Genomic DNA, 18,180 nt, shown 5'->3' on the forward strand with positions numbered 1-18,180 from the left:
TTCCTAGGAATGTATCCACCTTTTCCAGCCCACCGGAGCACCTGAAAGCTGAACTAATTTATGCAGGATAAGTCATCAACTGCCGAGCTGAGAAGTTCGTGACGAATTGAATTTAATGTAAGTTCGCTCATCTCTAACAGCAACCAACAGCATTAAGGGGAACACCCCATCATGGTGAAACTCTAGACCAGATGGGCGCCAACAGAGCCATCATAGTCGTGTCGAAGGCAACAGAGCAAACGCCTTAGCCACCCTGCACAGGAACCTAGGAAAGAAAACAGGAGGCATGGGGGGGGCTGAACTGACTGTGGCGCCATGCCAGAACAGAGGTGTTCAACCGCCTTTAGAAAAAGACCTTTAGAACAAGATCACAGGAAGGCCCGAGGCACACCCCACCGACAGAAGGGAGGGGTACCAAGACTGCAGACACGACACATCCTAAAGAACCGTGGGTACATCTTGCTGACAATAGGCATTAACAACAACAAAAAATAAAAAAAAAAAAAAAAAAAGGAGTCGGCTCCTTCCGGCAGGATATACCCCACCCACTGACTTGGAGCTAATCAGTCTAGTCCCAAAGCAGTATGAGGAACTGAAAATACCATAAAAGTCAGAGGTCCAGCCAAAAACAAATGAAACAACAGGGTGGGAGCTGTGTCCCCCAATGGATCCTTTGAGAAAGATTTTTTTTACAGCAAGTCTAAAAAATAAAAATAAATCTCCTTTTCACATTCGGATCCATTGGGGGACACAGGAACCAAGGGACGTACCAAAGCAGTCCCCGGGGTGGGAAAACAAGACCAACCAGAATTCAGGCGGATGGCAACGCCACCTGCAGCACTTTATGCCCCAAGCTAGCGTCAGCAGATGCAGAAGTGTGCACCTGGTAAACCTTGGTTAACGTGTGCACGGAAGACCAAGTGGCCGCCTTACACACCTGCAGGGCTTAGGCCCTGTTGAAGACCGCCCAAGAAGCTCTAACAGAGCGAGTGGAATGAGCCTTAACCCGGAAGGGGGGAGTCTTCCCCTTATAACGATAGGCCTCTGAAATGGCAGACCTGATCCACCGGGAGATTGTCGCCTTAGAAGCTGGCAAACCGTTGCGTAAGCCTTCCAGAGTGACGAACAGCAAATCAGAACGTCTAAAAGAAGAGGTGGCCGAGAGGTAAACCTGTAAAGCTCTGACTACTTCCAGGTTGTGGAGAGAGCACTCCTTCAGATGAGATGGAGCTGGGCAGAAGGAAGGAAGGACAATAGCCTCGTTCAGATGGAAAGATGAGACCATCTTCGTAAGAAAGGAAGGCTCAGGCCAGAGCACGGCCTTGTCTTGATGAAGAACCAGAAAAGGGGGGGCGGGGCGGCAGGAGAGAACCGCCATTTCTGACACCCTCCGGATGCAAGACACGGCAATGAGAAAGGACACCTTCCAAGAAAGGAAACAGATGTCCTGGAGAGGCTCAAAAGGGGAAATCTGCAAAGCACCCAAAACTTAATTCAGGTCCCAAGGTGGAGTGGGAGACCTGTAGGGAGGAATCTCATGTGCCACCCCTTGGAAGAAGGTGCGAACATGAGAATTAGAAGCCAGAGGGTGCTGAAAAAGAATGGAAAGCGCAGACACCTGCCCCTTCAGTGAATTGAGTGTCAAACGAGTTTCCAGCCCCGACTGTAAAAACGCAAGCAGGTTTGGTAAAGAAAAACGAACAGGAGACAGAACGGGCCTTGCAACATCTAATATAGGCCCGCCAGGTCCTGTGACAAATCCTAGCAGAGGACTGTTTTCACACCCTGAGCATGGTGCAAATGACCTGGGGTGAAAAACCTTGAGCCTCTAGCACAGCGGTTTCAACTGCCACGCCGTCAAACACAGCGGCAGTGAATTGCGGTGGCAAAGAGGACCCTGAGAGAGAGAAGGTCGGGCCGATCCGGAAGCCGAAAGGGAATGTCCGCTACGAGATGAACCACGAGCGCCGGGGCCAATCTGGCCGAGATGCCTTCCGCCTTGAGCTTCCTCAGCACCCTGGGAAGAAGGGGGAGCAAAGGGAAAAGGTAAGGAAGGGTGAACTGTGACCAGGGAATGACCAACGCATCCATGGCCAGAGCCAGAGGATCGCAGGATTTTGTCACAAAGGCTGGAACCTGCCGGTTCAGGCGGGACACAGAGGTCCACGCCCGGAATCCCCCCAACGGTCTCAAATGGTCGCGAACACCTCCAATTTTCCACCCCTGGAATGTGAATAGCAGTTATGGGGGGAATATAGCGTTACGCCCAGATTAGGATCTTGGACACCTCGGCCATGGCAGCGAGTGCCCCCTTGCTGATTGATGTAAGCAACAGCAGTGGCGTTGCCTGTTTGGATTCAAACCGGATGCCTTGGATAATAGACTCCCAGTGAAGGAGACAAAAAGATGGCCCGGAGCTCCAGGACATTGATGGGTAGACGAGCTTCCTGAGGGGCCCTGAACCGTCTGTTCTAGAAAAACACCTCCCCAGCCGAGGAGACTCGTATCAGTCATTAAGACCTTCCAACGCAGGGGGAGAAACGAGCGACCTTCCCGAAGAAGAGGAGAGCGGAGCCACCGAAGAAGCGACCGACAAGTCATGGTGGACAGACTGATCCGGCGGTGGAGGGATAGGTTAGACTTGTCCCAAAGAGTCAGGATGGCCCATTGAAGAGGGCGGCACCGAAACTGAGCAAAGGGAACTGCTTCCATGGCCGCCACCATCCTGCCCAACACTTCCATGCACCAACGGATGGACACCGGATGCAGGCAGCGCAAGAGGCGGATGCCGGATAGAAGAGCACTTTGCCTGTCCGGTGGAAGTAGAACCCGAGCCTTCTCAATGTCGAATCGAAGGTCCAGAAAAAACAGAGACTGGAGGGAGAAAGGTTGGATTTCTCCTTGTTGATCAACCACCCGAAACTGGTCAGAGTCTGAAGAGTGATGTGGAGACTCTCCCTGTTTTGAGTGAAGGGCGGAGCTTTTATTAACAGGTCGTCCAGATAAGGAAGCACTTACACCCCTTTGGAGTGGAGGATGGCAATCACCGCTACCAGGACATTGGTAAAGACCCTGAGGGCCGTGGCCAGCCGAAAGGCAGAGCCACAAACCGAAAATGACCTGCCGGAACTGTAAAAATGCAAAAAACGGTGTGATGCAAAAATAGGGAATTCGCTCTGATCAGTGGATGCAACAACCGAACGGAGGGATTCCATCCTGAAGTGCCGCAGGAGTAGAAGTCGATTGAGGAGCTTCATATCGAGAAATCAGACAAAGCGTTCCCCCCCTTTTTTGGGAACGACGAACAGGTTAGAATAGAAGCCAAAGAAACTTTCCTGGACCGGAACCGGCACAATGACTCCCTGCACCAGAAGGGTGTGAAGTGCGGACTGAAAGGCCTAGGTCCGCTAAGCGGGGAGCGGAAAAAACTATCCCAGGGAAAAGAACCAAACTATTCGGTAGCCGTCTGAAACGACGTCCCGAACTCAGGAATCCTGGACCTGCGCCGACCAGGTGTCCCGAAAGAGGGACAAGCGACCACCCACCCAAGGGAAAGGCTCAGGTGGGGGGTGCCCCTTCAGTGCGAGGTAGGCTGCGAGTGCCTGACTTGTCCAGAACGGCAGTCCTGCTTCCAGGAGGGGCAAAGCTTGAAGGTAGGAGCCTTCCAGGACTGCGTGGATTCCTGCTTGTCTGTGGGGCGGTCCATTTGGAGACCAGGTCCTGGGTAAATGGAAACATAGCCTTCAGCCGTTTAAACCCTTGGAAGCGCTTTACAGTTGCTTCCAGGCAGTCTCCAACCGGTCATCAAACTCCTTATGAGAATTGAAGACCTTAGGAGAGCGGCGAGTGCGGCGGAAGGAAACTTCTGGAGCAGGATCCGAAGTTCCAGGGTCCTGTAGGTGAAAGGTGTCCCTGACCGCCTACACCAAGCTGTCTACACCATGTCAGACATGGATGACCGCTCTTGAGATTCCGATTGTGGATCCAAGTCCACCAGTTCCCCTGGACACCGGGAACGAACAGTGGAGGCTCCGGATCTAGGTGATACGGATCTGGCATGGTGGGCCGGAGAACGGGAACGGCCCCTAGGGGAGCGACCGTGTGAGCGAGGACGCTTCCTAGAAGATGGGGACTGGGAGCGAGGAGACCTACGCTCAGCAGAGTACTCAGAATAAATGACCCTGGGACGCCTGTGAGAGCGTTGGCAGCCCAAGGACACTGAACTCGCCTCCCGGGAAAAAGGATTCAAGGAGGAATGCTTTAAGGCAGTAGCCACCTCTCTGGAAACCTATGCCAGATCAGAGATCGTCTGAGACAGTGAAGACACCCAAACTGGTGGATGGTCAGAGACCACACGCTCCATGGGGCTATCCTGGACGTGAGGCTGATCAGGCAGGAAAGGTGGAGTTGGCCGAATTACGTGGCAATTTAACTTTACATCCCGTGCAAGCATAGTAAGTGACCAAAGCCGAGACTGCCGGTCTGTTAGAGGGTTCAGAGCTGGGTACGGACATTATAAAACAGATAAGTCAGCTATCCCAGAGCAGCTTCAGCAGGAGCAGTCTACGGTCACAGGAGTAGCTTGCAGCAACAGCCTAGCTAGATGCGACAACATGCGGTCAGACCTGTGGTGAAGTGAATTGCCGATACACCAGAGAAGCACAAGTGCGCTCAGGTGCAGAGGACGTGACACCCCTCGCCGGAGCTCCAGGGCCTCTGATAGACTAAAAGAATCAGAGGGAGGGGACTGGTGACCCCCCCCCCCCCCCCCGCAGCGCGCGCCAGAGCAGGAGAGGCTGAGATTGACCTCTCATGTGCGTGCTATAGCAGGGAATTGGGAGCGCCTGTAACACGCGGAGAGCGGAGCTACCCGCGGACGAGACCAGGCGAAAGCCGCAGGCTAAATTTGTGGCCGGCCGCGACTCTCACTACCCATGCCTCAGCTTGTGGGAGAGTAAGGAACCTGGCAGTGAACTCCGGATAAGAGAAGTCGGTAGCCAGGATTAAATGTAAGGTCCGGGGTTAGCAGAGAGCGGACGCAAAGGCGGCAACTAGAAAAGGCAGCGGCAACAGCAGCAGGGTTTACAGAGAGCCCCTTCATACTGCTCAGCTGTACAGTAAAAGACTTGGCACAAGCTGTCCCAGGTAAGAGCGGCCACAGAAGCAGCATGCAGCTGCAGTGCGACCACAAGCCCTAACAGGCAGCGCCATGCTCCTGTCACCACAACCTAGAAAAAACTACAAAGGAGAGAAAAATCAAAACTCAGACTAGAAAATAATAAAAGAGGACCAGGTCTGGAGAGCTCAAGACCTGCGTCTGCCTCCTAGGACACTAAGCTAAAACTTGATAGCTCAGTCAGTGGGTGGGGGTATATCCTACCAGGAGGAGCAGACTCCTTTTTGTTAATGCCTAGTGTCCGCAAGATATACCCACGGTTCCTGTGTCCCCCAATGGAGCCGAACAAGAAAAATGGGTTACTAGCCTTAAGCCGTGAGAACAGTAGGCATAAAGAGAAGGACCTGGTAAGTAGAGAACCCTGCGAACCAGCATGTGGTGCATTGTATAGGGCCCACCGAGCAACATGGGGAGACCCACTCAGAACTACGCCTTGGAAGTGGTTGCCTGAACTTCTGCCACGGTGTGGGAAGTGTATGGTAGTTGACCCGACATAGCAGTAAACCACGCAGACATCCGTCCGTCCGGCTGACTGGTGGTGGATTCCGGAACGCACAGAAACACTCCTTAGAACCCTCCCACAGAAAGTGGGACACAAATCTGATGGGTGACCCGTGGTTTAGGAGACCATGCAGACTAATGGCTGGCTGACTGGCAGCAGTCCCATGTGCCTGCAGGAACCCCCTGACAGATTCCTCACACCAACAAGTGAGGTACGGGAAGTCACAGCCATGCACGCGGCAGCCCAGAGATGGGAGATTGACGGCGGTGGAAACCGTACAGACAAAAGTCTGGTGTAACGAGTGCCCCTCCAGGCACTGGTGATAAGGAGACGCAGATAGGCAATAACTGTGCCTCTTTGACGCATGTGGAAAGGCGGGGAAGTCTAAAAGCCATGAATAGAATCCCCATTACCCTGGGAGATGAAGGGAGGCTTAGCAGCTGTGGATTGTATCCCCGTCGCCCTGTATAGGGACCATAGGACACACCAGATCACTCCACCGGACACCGCGCACTAGCAATGAGGTACCGGAACTTCAGCCGCAAATACATCAGCCCTTGGAGAAGTGACAGGTGGCAGAGAAAACCATGCAGACCACTGTCTGGCTTACTGGTATGGGTCCCATAGTATATAGCAGGTCACTCCAGTGGTCACCTCGCACTAGAAGTGGGGTACGGTAACTCAGCCAAGGATGCGGCAGTTGTGAGATGAGTGACAGACGAAGCTACTGTCTGGCCTAATAAGAGCAGATCCAATCCATGTCCACGCAGGCACACTTCCACAGAGACCTCGCACTGAATGTGGGGATCCGGGGCAGTAGCTGTGGATGCGGCAGCCTGTGGAGGAGAGAATAATGTGTGCACATCTCAAGAACACCGGCGAACATGACAGACATGTCATGGCAACCAGCAGTAGAGGAGAAACAGACCTGTCTGTAACCCTGGTATCTTCCAAGGGATCATGAAGTCCCTGGCAATGACCCTCCACGACGAGTCACATACGCTCCATGACAGAGTGAGAACCTTGCCGAAAGTAGGTATGTCAGAGATATACCCAATGTAATGTGCCATGTGAATATGTCCGCATGATCCCCAAAAGGTAGAACGGTTAGAAAGCCCACAAGATGTCCCTCTTGCAGGGACACTAAGGAATGCTCATGCGGCAGTCCTAGGAGCGGCGACGGTATGGACCAGCGCACTTAGAAGTGCCTGCTAAGGTGCTGCACAGCTTTTATTTTCTGTTCAAATCCTAATATCTGGCAAAAGTAGTCCACCCATGAGGGTGGTCCTGATCGGACAATATCTTCTGTCTCCGCTATAAGCCTCATGTTTTACATGGGAAATGTGCCTTAAATTGTATGGAAAAAAATTTTAATAAGTAAAAAAGTGTTTATGCAGCTCCTCGCCCACTTGACAATGTAACATTAAGTGACACAGATGCCATTAGGTGGCTGCATTATGGGGTCCTTCCAAGCCCTACCCAACCAACTATATGTACAGCTTGTGCAACCTTATCCGAGTAGTCTTCAGCAGGAATTATGGTAACATTGTCAAATTTGAGCAAGGGATGTCTGGATAAGAGTAGATAATTTGGCAATGATGTGCCTCTTGACCACATACTGTCGCCGACACCTCATTTACATGAAAAAAAATTAGAAGACCTGGTCTGGAGCAACCCAGACCATGTCCCACCTCCTTCAGACACTAAGCTTAAACTGACTAGCTCAGAGCCTGAAGGCGGGTGTATCCTGCTGGGAGGAGCTGACTTTTTTTATCACCATATAGTGTCACATCTCCTAGAGACAGCAAGATACACCCACTGTCTGTGTCCCCCAATGGAGCCGATAGAGAAAGATAGAATTTGGCAATGATGTGCCTCTTGACCACATACTGTTGCCGACACCTCATACACATCTTTTACAATCCTCTCCGCTGCCACTTTAGGGCATGGGTCGTTTGTGAAAGACAACCCTGAAACTGTTATCAGGCAGGAAAAGCTTGTCTAGGAGTAGAGTTGTCTGCTTAAAACACGTAGCAACTGTGATGCTGACATCTAGATTATCCCAGGTAATCAAGGTATATTTCCCATAAAACCAGGGCTGTGGAGTCGGACGAAATTTTGGGTACCTGGAGTCAGAGTCGGCAAACAATGCACCAACTCAGACTCCTACTAAATATAGATTGGCATAAAAAAAAAAAAAAAAAAAGCAAGTTTAAATGTTCCAATTCACAAAAAGTTATAATTAATGACTTCTCTACTTTAAGAATAAAGACCAATGCATACAGTGCCTCACGTAACCGCAAAAAAATGGCATACAACGCACAATTAGGAGCGGCAATACTTATACTTTCCATAGTGTTGTGTTCTGCTGTTACAGGGAACCCATGGGTAACCTAGCCTCTCACTGATAAGGGGTTAAAGAAATATGTTTTTTGCAGGACTAGAGACACTTGTATAAGTGAAGGGAATGGAGGGTCAATAGTTCAAGACTGAAGCTGTAAACCATTGGAAAAACTGCTGCCATTCAGCTAAGGCTATAAAAACTTGTAAACTCAATTGTTAGCTTAAAGGGGTACTCCGCACCTAGACATCTTATCCCCTATCCAAAGGATAGGGGATAAGATGTCAGATCGCCGGGGTCCCACTGCTGGGGACCCCCGGGATTGCCGCTACGGCACCGCGCTATCATTACTGCACAGAGCGAGTTCGCTCTGTGCGTAATGACGGGTGATACAGGGGTTGGAGCACCGTTATGTCATGGCTCTGCCCCTGGTGATGTCACGGCCAGCCCCCTCAATACAAGTCTATGGGAGGGGGTGTGGCGGTCTTCACGCCCCCTGCCATAGACTTGCATTAAGGGGCCGCGCCGTGATGTCACGAGGGGTGGAGCTAAGACATTACGCTGCTCCGTCCACTGTATCGCTCTGTATCCGTGTAGTAATGAAAGCGCGGTGGCGCAGTGGGACCCCGTGGATAAGATGTCTAGGGGCGGAGTACCCCTTTAAACTTTAAACATGACTATGGGATTCTACTAGGGAAATCCTGTTTTATAATAAATGCCCCTTCCTTGATCCTCCCACTGCCCTATCTTCAGCAGCAGATCAGCACACAAACTGTTCAATACAGTAGACTGTTGGCTTCCCAGCCAGTAGTCCTGTGGTAATGACAGGTATGTTACCTTTCTTACCTTCAAGGAATGTATAAAATACATTTATCTACCGACTCCACAGCCCTGCATAAAACAATAAGTTTGTAGTAGAGACAGAAGATATAATTTTGCTCATGAATTGCCCCTTAGGGGTGGTAACTTTTGCCGATGTGTTTGGGGGGGGGGGGGGGGGGGGCTGGGTGGTGGAAGCCATCCGTGTGTTTAAATTACCCTAAGGGGACCAAGAGACAGATGTTTTAATTAGAGATGAGAAAACTTACAGTAAATTCGATTTGTCACGAACTTCTCAGCTCGGGAAGTTGATTACTTTTCCTGCATGCATTAGTTCAGCTTTCCGGTGCTCCCGTTAGCTGGAAAAGGTAGATACAGTCCTAGGAGACTTTCCTAGGACTGTACCCACCTTTTCCAGCCCACCGAAAAGCTGAACTAATTTATGCAGGAAAAGTCAGCAACCGCCGAGCTGAGAAGTTTGTGACGAATCGAATTTACTGTAAGTTGACTCATCTCTAGTTTTAATTCCACTATCTAGAATCACCACTGACTTAATAAATTAATCCAAATTCTTCAACAAACTTACTTTTAACCCCTTAAAGGGTACCTTTAACTTTTGATATATCATAGATTAATGTATGCAGAATAACTTTACAATTGCATGTTATTAAAAAATATGCTTCTTTCTATTTAATTTTCCACTTTGAAGAAATGACCACTTGGGGTCTCCCTACCAGTCCTGGCAGCAAGCATTTCAGACTCATGCTGGAGTCCTAAACACTACGAGCTGCCAGTCTGCTTTGTTCACAAAGGAGAACACTCAGAGCTGCCAGCCTGCTTTGTTCACAGCCTGTTTGGCTGTGAACAAAGCAGGCTGGCAGCTCTGAGTGTTTAGGACTCCAGCATGAGTCAGAAATGCTTGCTGACAGGACTGATCTGGAAAAATACAATAGAAAGAAGCATATTTCTCATTAACATGCTATTGGAAAGTTATTCAACATTCATTAATCTAAAATATATCAAAGGTTTATTTGTTGAGAGGTACCCTTTAAGGATGCAGGGTTTTTCCATTTTTGCAAGTTTTTTCCCTCTTTACCTTTTAATGATCATAATTCTTTAAATTTTGCACCTCGAAAATCCATATGATGGTTTATTTTTTGCACCACCAATTCTACTTTGTAATAACAGTCATTTTAACCAAAAATCTACAGCGAAACAAAACAAAAAAAAATCATTGTGCGACAAAATTGAAGAAAAAACACAATTTTGTAAGTTTTAGGGGCTTCCATTTCTACGCAGTGCATTTTTTGGTAATAAATACACCTTTATTCTGTAGGTCTATACGATTAAAATGATAAAAAGGCAACAATCATTGAGTTGTAATTTCAGCCAAGGTCAACAGTGTCCTTGCTTTTCATTCTGGCTTGGAATTGAATGCCTTTTAATGGATAAACATACCTGAAAGGTTAAGATCTGAAAGAATAACTCCAGTCAAAAATCCAGGCATATCAAATTGAACTCTTCCGCTCTGAACACCCTCTGTAAGAATAGACTTCACTGACCCCAAGGCCAGCATGCAGGCTTCATGTATTTTCCACCTAATCATATATTAAAAAGAACCACATTAAGAGAGATAGCAAACCATGGCAAATTACTTAAAAAAAATAAAAAATAAAAAAAGTGTCAGCCCTGTCCTCAGGTTGGGTTTTACACCCTATTCTTTGGATAGGGGATAACATGCCTAGGGGCAGAGTACCCCTTTTAAGTTTTCTTCCTCCTCACCTAAGACCCATAAATTGTTTATATTTCCACTGACATTGTATTAAGACTTATTGAGAGACAGGTTGTACTTTTCATCAATGCCATTTAATCATTTAACCCCTTAAGGACTCAGGGTTTTTCCGTTGTTGCACTTTCGTTTTTCCTCCTTATCTTTTAAAAATCATAACCCTTTCAATTTTCCACTTAAAATCCATATTATGGCTTATTTTTTGCGTCGCCAATTCTACTTTGCAGTGACATTAGTCATTTTACCCAAAAATGCACGGCGAAACGGAAAAAAAAAATCATTGTGCGACAAAATCGAAGAAAAAACGCCATTTTGTAAATTTTGGGGGCTTCCGTTTCTACGCAGTGCATATTTCGGTAAAAATTACACCTTATAATTTTTCTGTAGGTCCATACGGTTAAAATGATACCCTACTTATATAGGTTTGATTTTGTCGCACTTCTGGAAAAAATCATAACTACATGCAGGAAAATTTATACGTTTAAAAATGTCATCTTCTGACCCCTATAACTTTTTTATTTTTCCACGTACAGGGCGGTATGAGGACTCTTTTTGCGCTGTGATCTGAAGTTTTTATCGGTATGATTTTTGTTTTGATCGGACTTTTTGATCATTTTTTAATGGTATAAAAAGTGACCAAAAATGCGCTTTTTTTGACTTTGGAATTTTTTCGCACGTACGCCATTGACAGTGCGGTTTAATTAATGATATATTTTTATAGTTCGGACATTTACGCACGCGGCGATACCACATGTTTATTTTTTTTTACACGGTTTTATTTTTTTATGGGAAAAGGGGGGTGATTCAAACTTTTATTAGGGAAGGGGTTAAATGACCTTTGTTAACACTTTTTTTTGCAGTGTTATAGGTCCCATATGGACCTATAACACTGCACACACTGATCTCCTATGCTGATCACTGGCGTGTATTAACACGCCTGTGATCAGCGTTATCGGCGCTTGACTGCTCCTGCCTGGATCTCAGGCACAGAGCAGTCATTCGCCGATCGGACACAGAGGAGGCAGGTAGGGGCCCTCCCGGTGTCCTGTCAGCTGTTCGAGACACCGCGATTTCACCGCGGCGGTCCCGAACAGCCCGACTGAGCAGCCGGGTCACTTTCACTTTAGAAGCAGCGGTCAGCTTTGACCGCCGCTTCTAAAGGGTTAATACCGCACATCGCCGATGTGTGGTATTAGCCGCGGGTCCCGGCCGTTGATGAGCGACGGGAGCGACGCGTCTGAATCCAGAAAAATATATATGTAGGGCAAAATAAAAACTACATGAAAATGCGCTATTTTCTGGGGGAAATAATTCGGAGCTCACAATATGGTAAAACTGACATGCTAACTTTTCTATAAGTCAGTACGATTCCAACAATACCAAACTTTGATCATTTATGTTGTGGTTTACAGTTAAATAAAATAAATAAAAGAACAAACTAAATTAATAAACTGAAAACATACCACGAAGAAAAAAAATTTATATATAGTTTTTTGCGTGTTTTGACCCTTCTAACATTTTTCCACCTATGGAGCTGTGTTAGGGTTTTTTGCACCATGAGTTGTAGTTTTTAATGGTATAACTTGTGCAGTTTTTTTTTTTTTGATCACTTATAACATTTATGCTGGGAGGTGACCAAAAATCAGCAATTTTGTCGTTTGGAATTTTTTGGCGTTACCGCCACTGACTAGGATCAAGAATGTAATAATTTTATAGTTCAGACAGTTAGGCATGCAGTGATACCAAATACTTTTTTTTTGGTACAGTGTTATCTGAAACATGAGAAGGGGGTGATTAAGAAACATTTTACCTGGTATTGCTGGCATTTAAAGGGAAACAATCAGTAGATTTTAGCATATAACGCTTAACAACGAGTTATATATGCTATAAGTTATCCTCACCGGGGATGTTTTTGCTCGCAGGGATGGTGAAGTTATCAAGCCATAGGGGACTATAACATGCAGTACATTGATTCAATACACGGATCAATGCCATTGTATTGCGATCAGCCCGACTGAGCTGCCGGGAAGCTCTCACTTTAGACGCGGCGATCAACTTTGATCGCCGCGTCTAAAGAGTTAAATGTCGGACATCTGCCTGAACAGCGATGTCTAGCATAAGCCATGGGTCCTGGCTGCTAATAGCAGCTGGGACCTTGTGGGTATGATGCGAGCTCAGCTCCTGAGCTTGTTTCATAACCCTCCCGTGCCGCAGCGCCGTTTATAATCAGCGCTTTGCAGCAAGGGGTTAATGTTTAAAAGCCGTGATCTGTATAGATAGGCATTTAATTATTTAAAAGATGGACATCAGAGCGATTTCTGGTGTCCATCATATGTCAGCAGTCATCTCTCAGCTTTCACCCCGCGCAAAACAGAACTGGTCCCTGAAAAATTTCGATTTTGAAAATTGAGAAAAATTGGAAAATTGCTGCCTAACTTTGAAGCCCTCAGATGTCTTCCAAAAGTAAAAACATGTCAACTTTATGATGCAATATATAATTTATTTGGAATATTCATTTTCCTTACAAGCAGAGAGCTTCAAAGTTAAAAAAACAAATGCAAAATTTTCAATTTTTTCATCAAATTTTGGGATTTTTCACCAAGAAATGATGCAAGTATTGACAAAATTTTACCACTAACATAAAGTAGAATATGTTCCGAAAAAAACATCTCTGAATCAGAATGAAAGGTAAAAGCATCCCAGAGTTATTAATGCTTAAAGTGAAAGTGGTCAGATGTTCAAAAAATGGCCGGGTCCTACAGTGAAAATTGGCTGGGTCCTTAAGGGATTAAAGCCTCATTTTTCAAATCTGACAAGTGTCTCTCTAAGTGTTAACTTTGAAATGCTTTTATTGAGCAAAGCAATTCTGAGAGATTGCTTTTACATGGCATATTGTACTTTATATATTAGTGGTAAATCTTTGTTGATACATACAGCATTTAAAAACATTTTTTTTTACTTAATGGCGTCTACCTTTTTCCCCCCGTTTGTGTTGCCATGTTTTGTGTTGCCGTGTTTAATTTTTAGTCCGATCGCATTGAGTGATCACTTATTCTTTTACTGGAAGAGCTAATACTGTACATGCTACCTTTTCAATCAGTGCTCTACTGTAAAAAAGGCTGTGCAACTGTGATAGTTACATCAAAACCAATTCAAATATTACAACTAATTCAAAAAAGGTCCTGAATGAGGAATCCAAGCTTGTAAACAATTGTTTGATTTGTTATTTTCCCTGCAGCAATACAACACAACCTGTTGGCAAGGCAGAAGTCTGCATAACGATATAACCATATTTTTCTGCCCCTCAAGTTTAAGCTACAGTTGTACAATTACATTATTGAAGGGATAAATCTATATACAGAAGAACTTCCCCAATGTAGCATTTCAAAACAATATGTAGCATACCTAGACCTAATGTTCTTTTAAATTAAGATTCTTGCACACCACTATTACAAAATTGTGTACGATCAAGGAACAGAAGTGTGAACTGGTGTTAAACTACTTACCAGTGCTCTCCACCTTGACTCTTCATTTGTTCAGCCTCCTGGAAGTGACGAGTGGCAGCAGCAGCAAGTGCAATCGCGCTTTCATTCTGGAATTCAGTAGAAACCGCCTGAAAAACAATAACTTTGAGATCTAAGCAATGAAAGATCACAGACAAAAATTGCACACTTGTCTATTGACTCACCAGTAAAAGATCCTGAGCTGCTATTCGGACAGTGTACGAAAATGTATCATCATCTTCATCCTCAACAAACTGCTGGGGATTTGCAGTCCACACTTTTATCTATTTTTAAAGTAAATAAATAAAAAAAAAAGTAAAAAAAAAAAAATGAGCCTCTTATTTCATCTCATGACATCACATACGCCAATTTCACTCTTACCTGTTCTTCAGTGATTTGCATGTAGAGGATAATGTAATAAATCAGTTCAGGTAGAGCCTTCTTTACAGTTCCTTTGAACTTGTTCTCCAGCAACGTATGCACAAATTCAAATATACTAAATACCAGGTTCTCAAAACCTAATACTTCACCTGTTAAAATGGAAAACCAGTGAAAATATTACATTTATTATGTGAAAAATCCAGAAAAATGAGGGCTAAATCTGTTAAAGTAAAAGTATAGAGAAAATTTATTTTTTGGGGGGCAATTATTTGTGTTGAATTTAAAAAAGGAGATTTTTTTGTACTCGCCGCAAAATCTCTTTCTCGTAGCTTTCATTGGGGGACACCTAACTGTTGGGTATATGCTCTTGCCACTAGGAGGCGCTAACACTAGGAAAAAGAAAAGTCGGCTCCTCCCTGGCAGGATATACCCGCCCACCTGCAGTGAGGCAACCAGTTCTTGTCACAAAGCAGTAGGAGAAGCCCGAGAGGAAATACGTCCGAAGGACCCTAGAAAGGAATCCCAGAAACAACCCAAGAACCGGAAAAAGAAGAAATGGGTGGGTGCGGTGTCCCCCAATGAAGGCTACGAGAAAGATTTTACGACGAGTAGAAAAAAAAAATCTCCTTTTCTCAATCGCTCTTCATTGGGGGACACCTAACTGATGGGACGTACCAAAGCAGTCCCCTAGGGTGGGGAAAAAATAACCACCAGCGAAAAGGAGACAGTCAAAGACTGAACTCGCATGCCCGCAAGGACTATGGACAAGTCCCCAGGTCGGAGACGTACAAGGCCCAGAACAAAAAAAAAAGAGTTCCCTTAAGACCTCCCATCCAAGGAGAAGGACCAGAACACCAAGGGGGAGGTCCATCCTCTATAGAGACCCAAGGCACCTATGTCATATAGAGAGACGAGAAAACACAGGAAAAAGGGAACCAACTGACCGGAAAAAAACTCTCCTGCCAGAAAACTTCCAGAAATAAGGGAAGGAGAGCAGAACAGAAATACCATCCCGATGAACGGATCGCTGGGGAGTCTGGGACTGGACGCAACAAATCCAAAGCTGCATCATCAGTAAGACCTAAGGAATTGGAGAGCCACCTGAAAGGAAGGCACACCGCAGCATCGCAGAACAGAGACCAAATCAAGTGGACCAACAAAGAGATCAGAGTGGACCGAGGAGACCTGAGCAGCGCCAAGAAACATCCGTCAGAAACGGGAAAGGAGGAGCACCAATGAGAGCCCAGCTTGGACTCCCAGGGTCCGGGCATAGGATGAACTACTCCAGAGAACCGAGGAGTCGATGCAGTACGACTGACCCGGACAAAGGGGTAGGAAGGACATACAGAGCACTAGGCGGTGATAGACAGAAAGCACACAAACCCCCAGGCTCCAGCATCCGCCTTCGCCGCCAGAAGGAGCCACCGTGCGAACCAAGAGAGAAGGGAGCCCCATTCCCCGAAGCCGGGCAAAAAATACAAGGGCCGTTGAGAATTAATCCAGATAGTGAAGAGGATGTGCCAGACTCACCCTGGACAGAGACCCCGGAAAAGGATACCCAGAAGTACAGGGAGGGACTGAACCGACAGGCCCCAAGTCAGAACAGAGGTGCCAACCGCCACGGAACAGCAGAGGCAAAGTCACCGGAAGTCCCGGACGCGAACCCAGAGCAAAGGAAAATGGCTGTAATCCTACAAGCGGTCCTAGCATATGTAGGAACACAGGATGAGGACCCCACGACAACAGCATCCAAAGGACCAGCAGGAAGGGAGGTATGCCCACAGCAGTCCAACAGAACGACGTAAGAAGGAAGAACTTGATGGACGTGGCTGCTGTTTCTGCGAAAGGCCCTGGAACCCACGGACAAAAAAATCCACACCCCATCTCCTAACAGGTGCCAAACACCAAGGCTGAAGCCGCAGACTCAGAAAACGAAGTAGTAACAAGGAGCAGGAAAAAAGGCCGACAGAGTGACCTATAGGAAAAAATGTATCCCAAGAACCCACATGCACATACACTGCGGGACAACACCCGGGAGAGAGACACTGGACAACAGCTGCAGCCGAATGTGGGAGATGACCAGGTGGATTATAACACCAAGCAGACACAGTCCGGCCCGGGGCCTAGAGACCGTGAGGCACGTCTGGTCCAGCACATTGAGACACACAGTGGGGAAAAAAGACCCGCCTGTAGACGGAGTATCAGGCAAGAAGGCAACCATGTACCTTGTAACCAGTATGAGGCGCAGTGCAAAAGGCACACGAGGGAACTCAGAGACTACAGTAAAACTACCTGGGCAGTGGGGAACCACCGATCACGGGGAGACAATGCACGGAAGATGACCCAAGGTAGCAGCCTGGCAGAGCAAGGAAACCCCCCAGGCATTAGTGAAAAAAGGAACAGCCGGACCGGAGATAACTGAGCACCTAAGACAAGGTGTAAGAGTGGGGAGACAAATAAACCCGGCCCCCAGGAGAGAGATAGAGGGAAGCAGAGGGACCATGGAATGCATCCTTCACATCCCGTAAAGTGTCCGTGGGACACGCTGGGACAGATCCACGTATATCATGCACAACAGTGGGGTAATGGAACCCTAACCGCCAAAAAACCTCCGCCGAGAGGCACTCGGCAGAAGAAATATGCAGACAGCTGTCTGGCTAACTGGTATGAGTCCCCAAGGGACAGCAAGTCATCCAGGCGGAAACCTCACACCGTAGTGAGGCTGTGGAAGACCAACGCAGATACACCAGTGATGTGTGAGGAATCCTGCAAACCACTACCTGACTGAAAGTATGTGATATAGAAGACTGGTTACGTTATCGGCACCTCGCTCAGTAGAGGGGTCCTGGAACACCAGTCTCAGATACATCAGACGTGTGATGTATGACAGGCTGTGCGGGCAACCATACAGACTACTGACTGGCTCACCGGTATGGGACCATAGCAAGGAAAGGAACCCCCCCCCCTCCTCCGTCGGAACCCCTCACACAATTGTGAGGCACCGAAAAAGGAGAGGCACCCGCTGGTTAATGCAGGACCGGCGGAGAAGACAACCCAGCAGACGAATGACTGTCGTACTGGTATGGGTCCGAAGTAGACAACGATGCATCCCATTGGCACCTCACCAGCAATGAGGTACCGGAACCCAAGCTGCAGAGACCTAAGCTGTCGGAAGATCGACAGACAGTGCGGCAACCATGCAGATCACTGATGGACCAACCAGCATGGAGCCACAAAAGACAACCTCTCTTACCCTCGGCACTATGCTGAGTAGAGAGGAACTGTCCGGCTTACTGGCATGGATTCACCAAAGAGAATTGTGCATGCTATCGGTACCTTACCCGGTAGAGAGGGACTGGAACACCAGTCACAGAACAGCAGCCGGTCGATGCACGACAGGCAGAGCAGTCAACTATGCAGACCATCGACTGACCTGCTGGCGTGGATCCACAGAAGACAACCATACATACCATTGGTACCTCGCTAAGTAGTGAGGAACCAGAACTCCAGCCGCAGATGCAAGATGGGTCATGGAAGACGTAACGAGCCTTAGAGTCCTCAAGGCACATCAGTCTTTATATATCTTACCCTAACGGAACTGCAGCCCAGACACCTCAGCCGTGGGATGCGTGATAAACGGCAGAGGAAATCATGCAGACCACTGGCTTA

The 18,180-nt window shown here is 47.2% G+C and overlaps 1 protein-coding gene across 1 annotated transcript in view; it reads right to left on the reverse strand.

Moving 5' to 3' along the window:
• IPO9 (importin 9) overlaps positions 1 to 18,180 on the reverse strand; it is an 89,244-nt gene that overhangs the window by 35,924 nt on the left and 35,140 nt on the right. The window contains exons 10-13 of the mRNA XM_056557521.1: positions 14,512 to 14,660; positions 14,316 to 14,414; positions 14,134 to 14,240; positions 10,297 to 10,436 (exon numbers count right to left, since the gene is read on the reverse strand). Of these exons, the coding sequence (XP_056413496.1) occupies positions 10,297 to 10,436; positions 14,134 to 14,240; positions 14,316 to 14,414; positions 14,512 to 14,660 (495 nt within the window). The remainder of the gene's footprint in view (positions 1 to 10,296; positions 10,437 to 14,133; positions 14,241 to 14,315; positions 14,415 to 14,511; positions 14,661 to 18,180) is intronic.

Source organism: Hyla sarda, chromosome 2 (genome assembly GCF_029499605.1).
Source record: "Hyla sarda isolate aHylSar1 chromosome 2, aHylSar1.hap1, whole genome shotgun sequence".
Classification (NCBI taxonomy): domain Eukaryota; kingdom Metazoa; phylum Chordata; class Amphibia; order Anura; family Hylidae; genus Hyla; species Hyla sarda.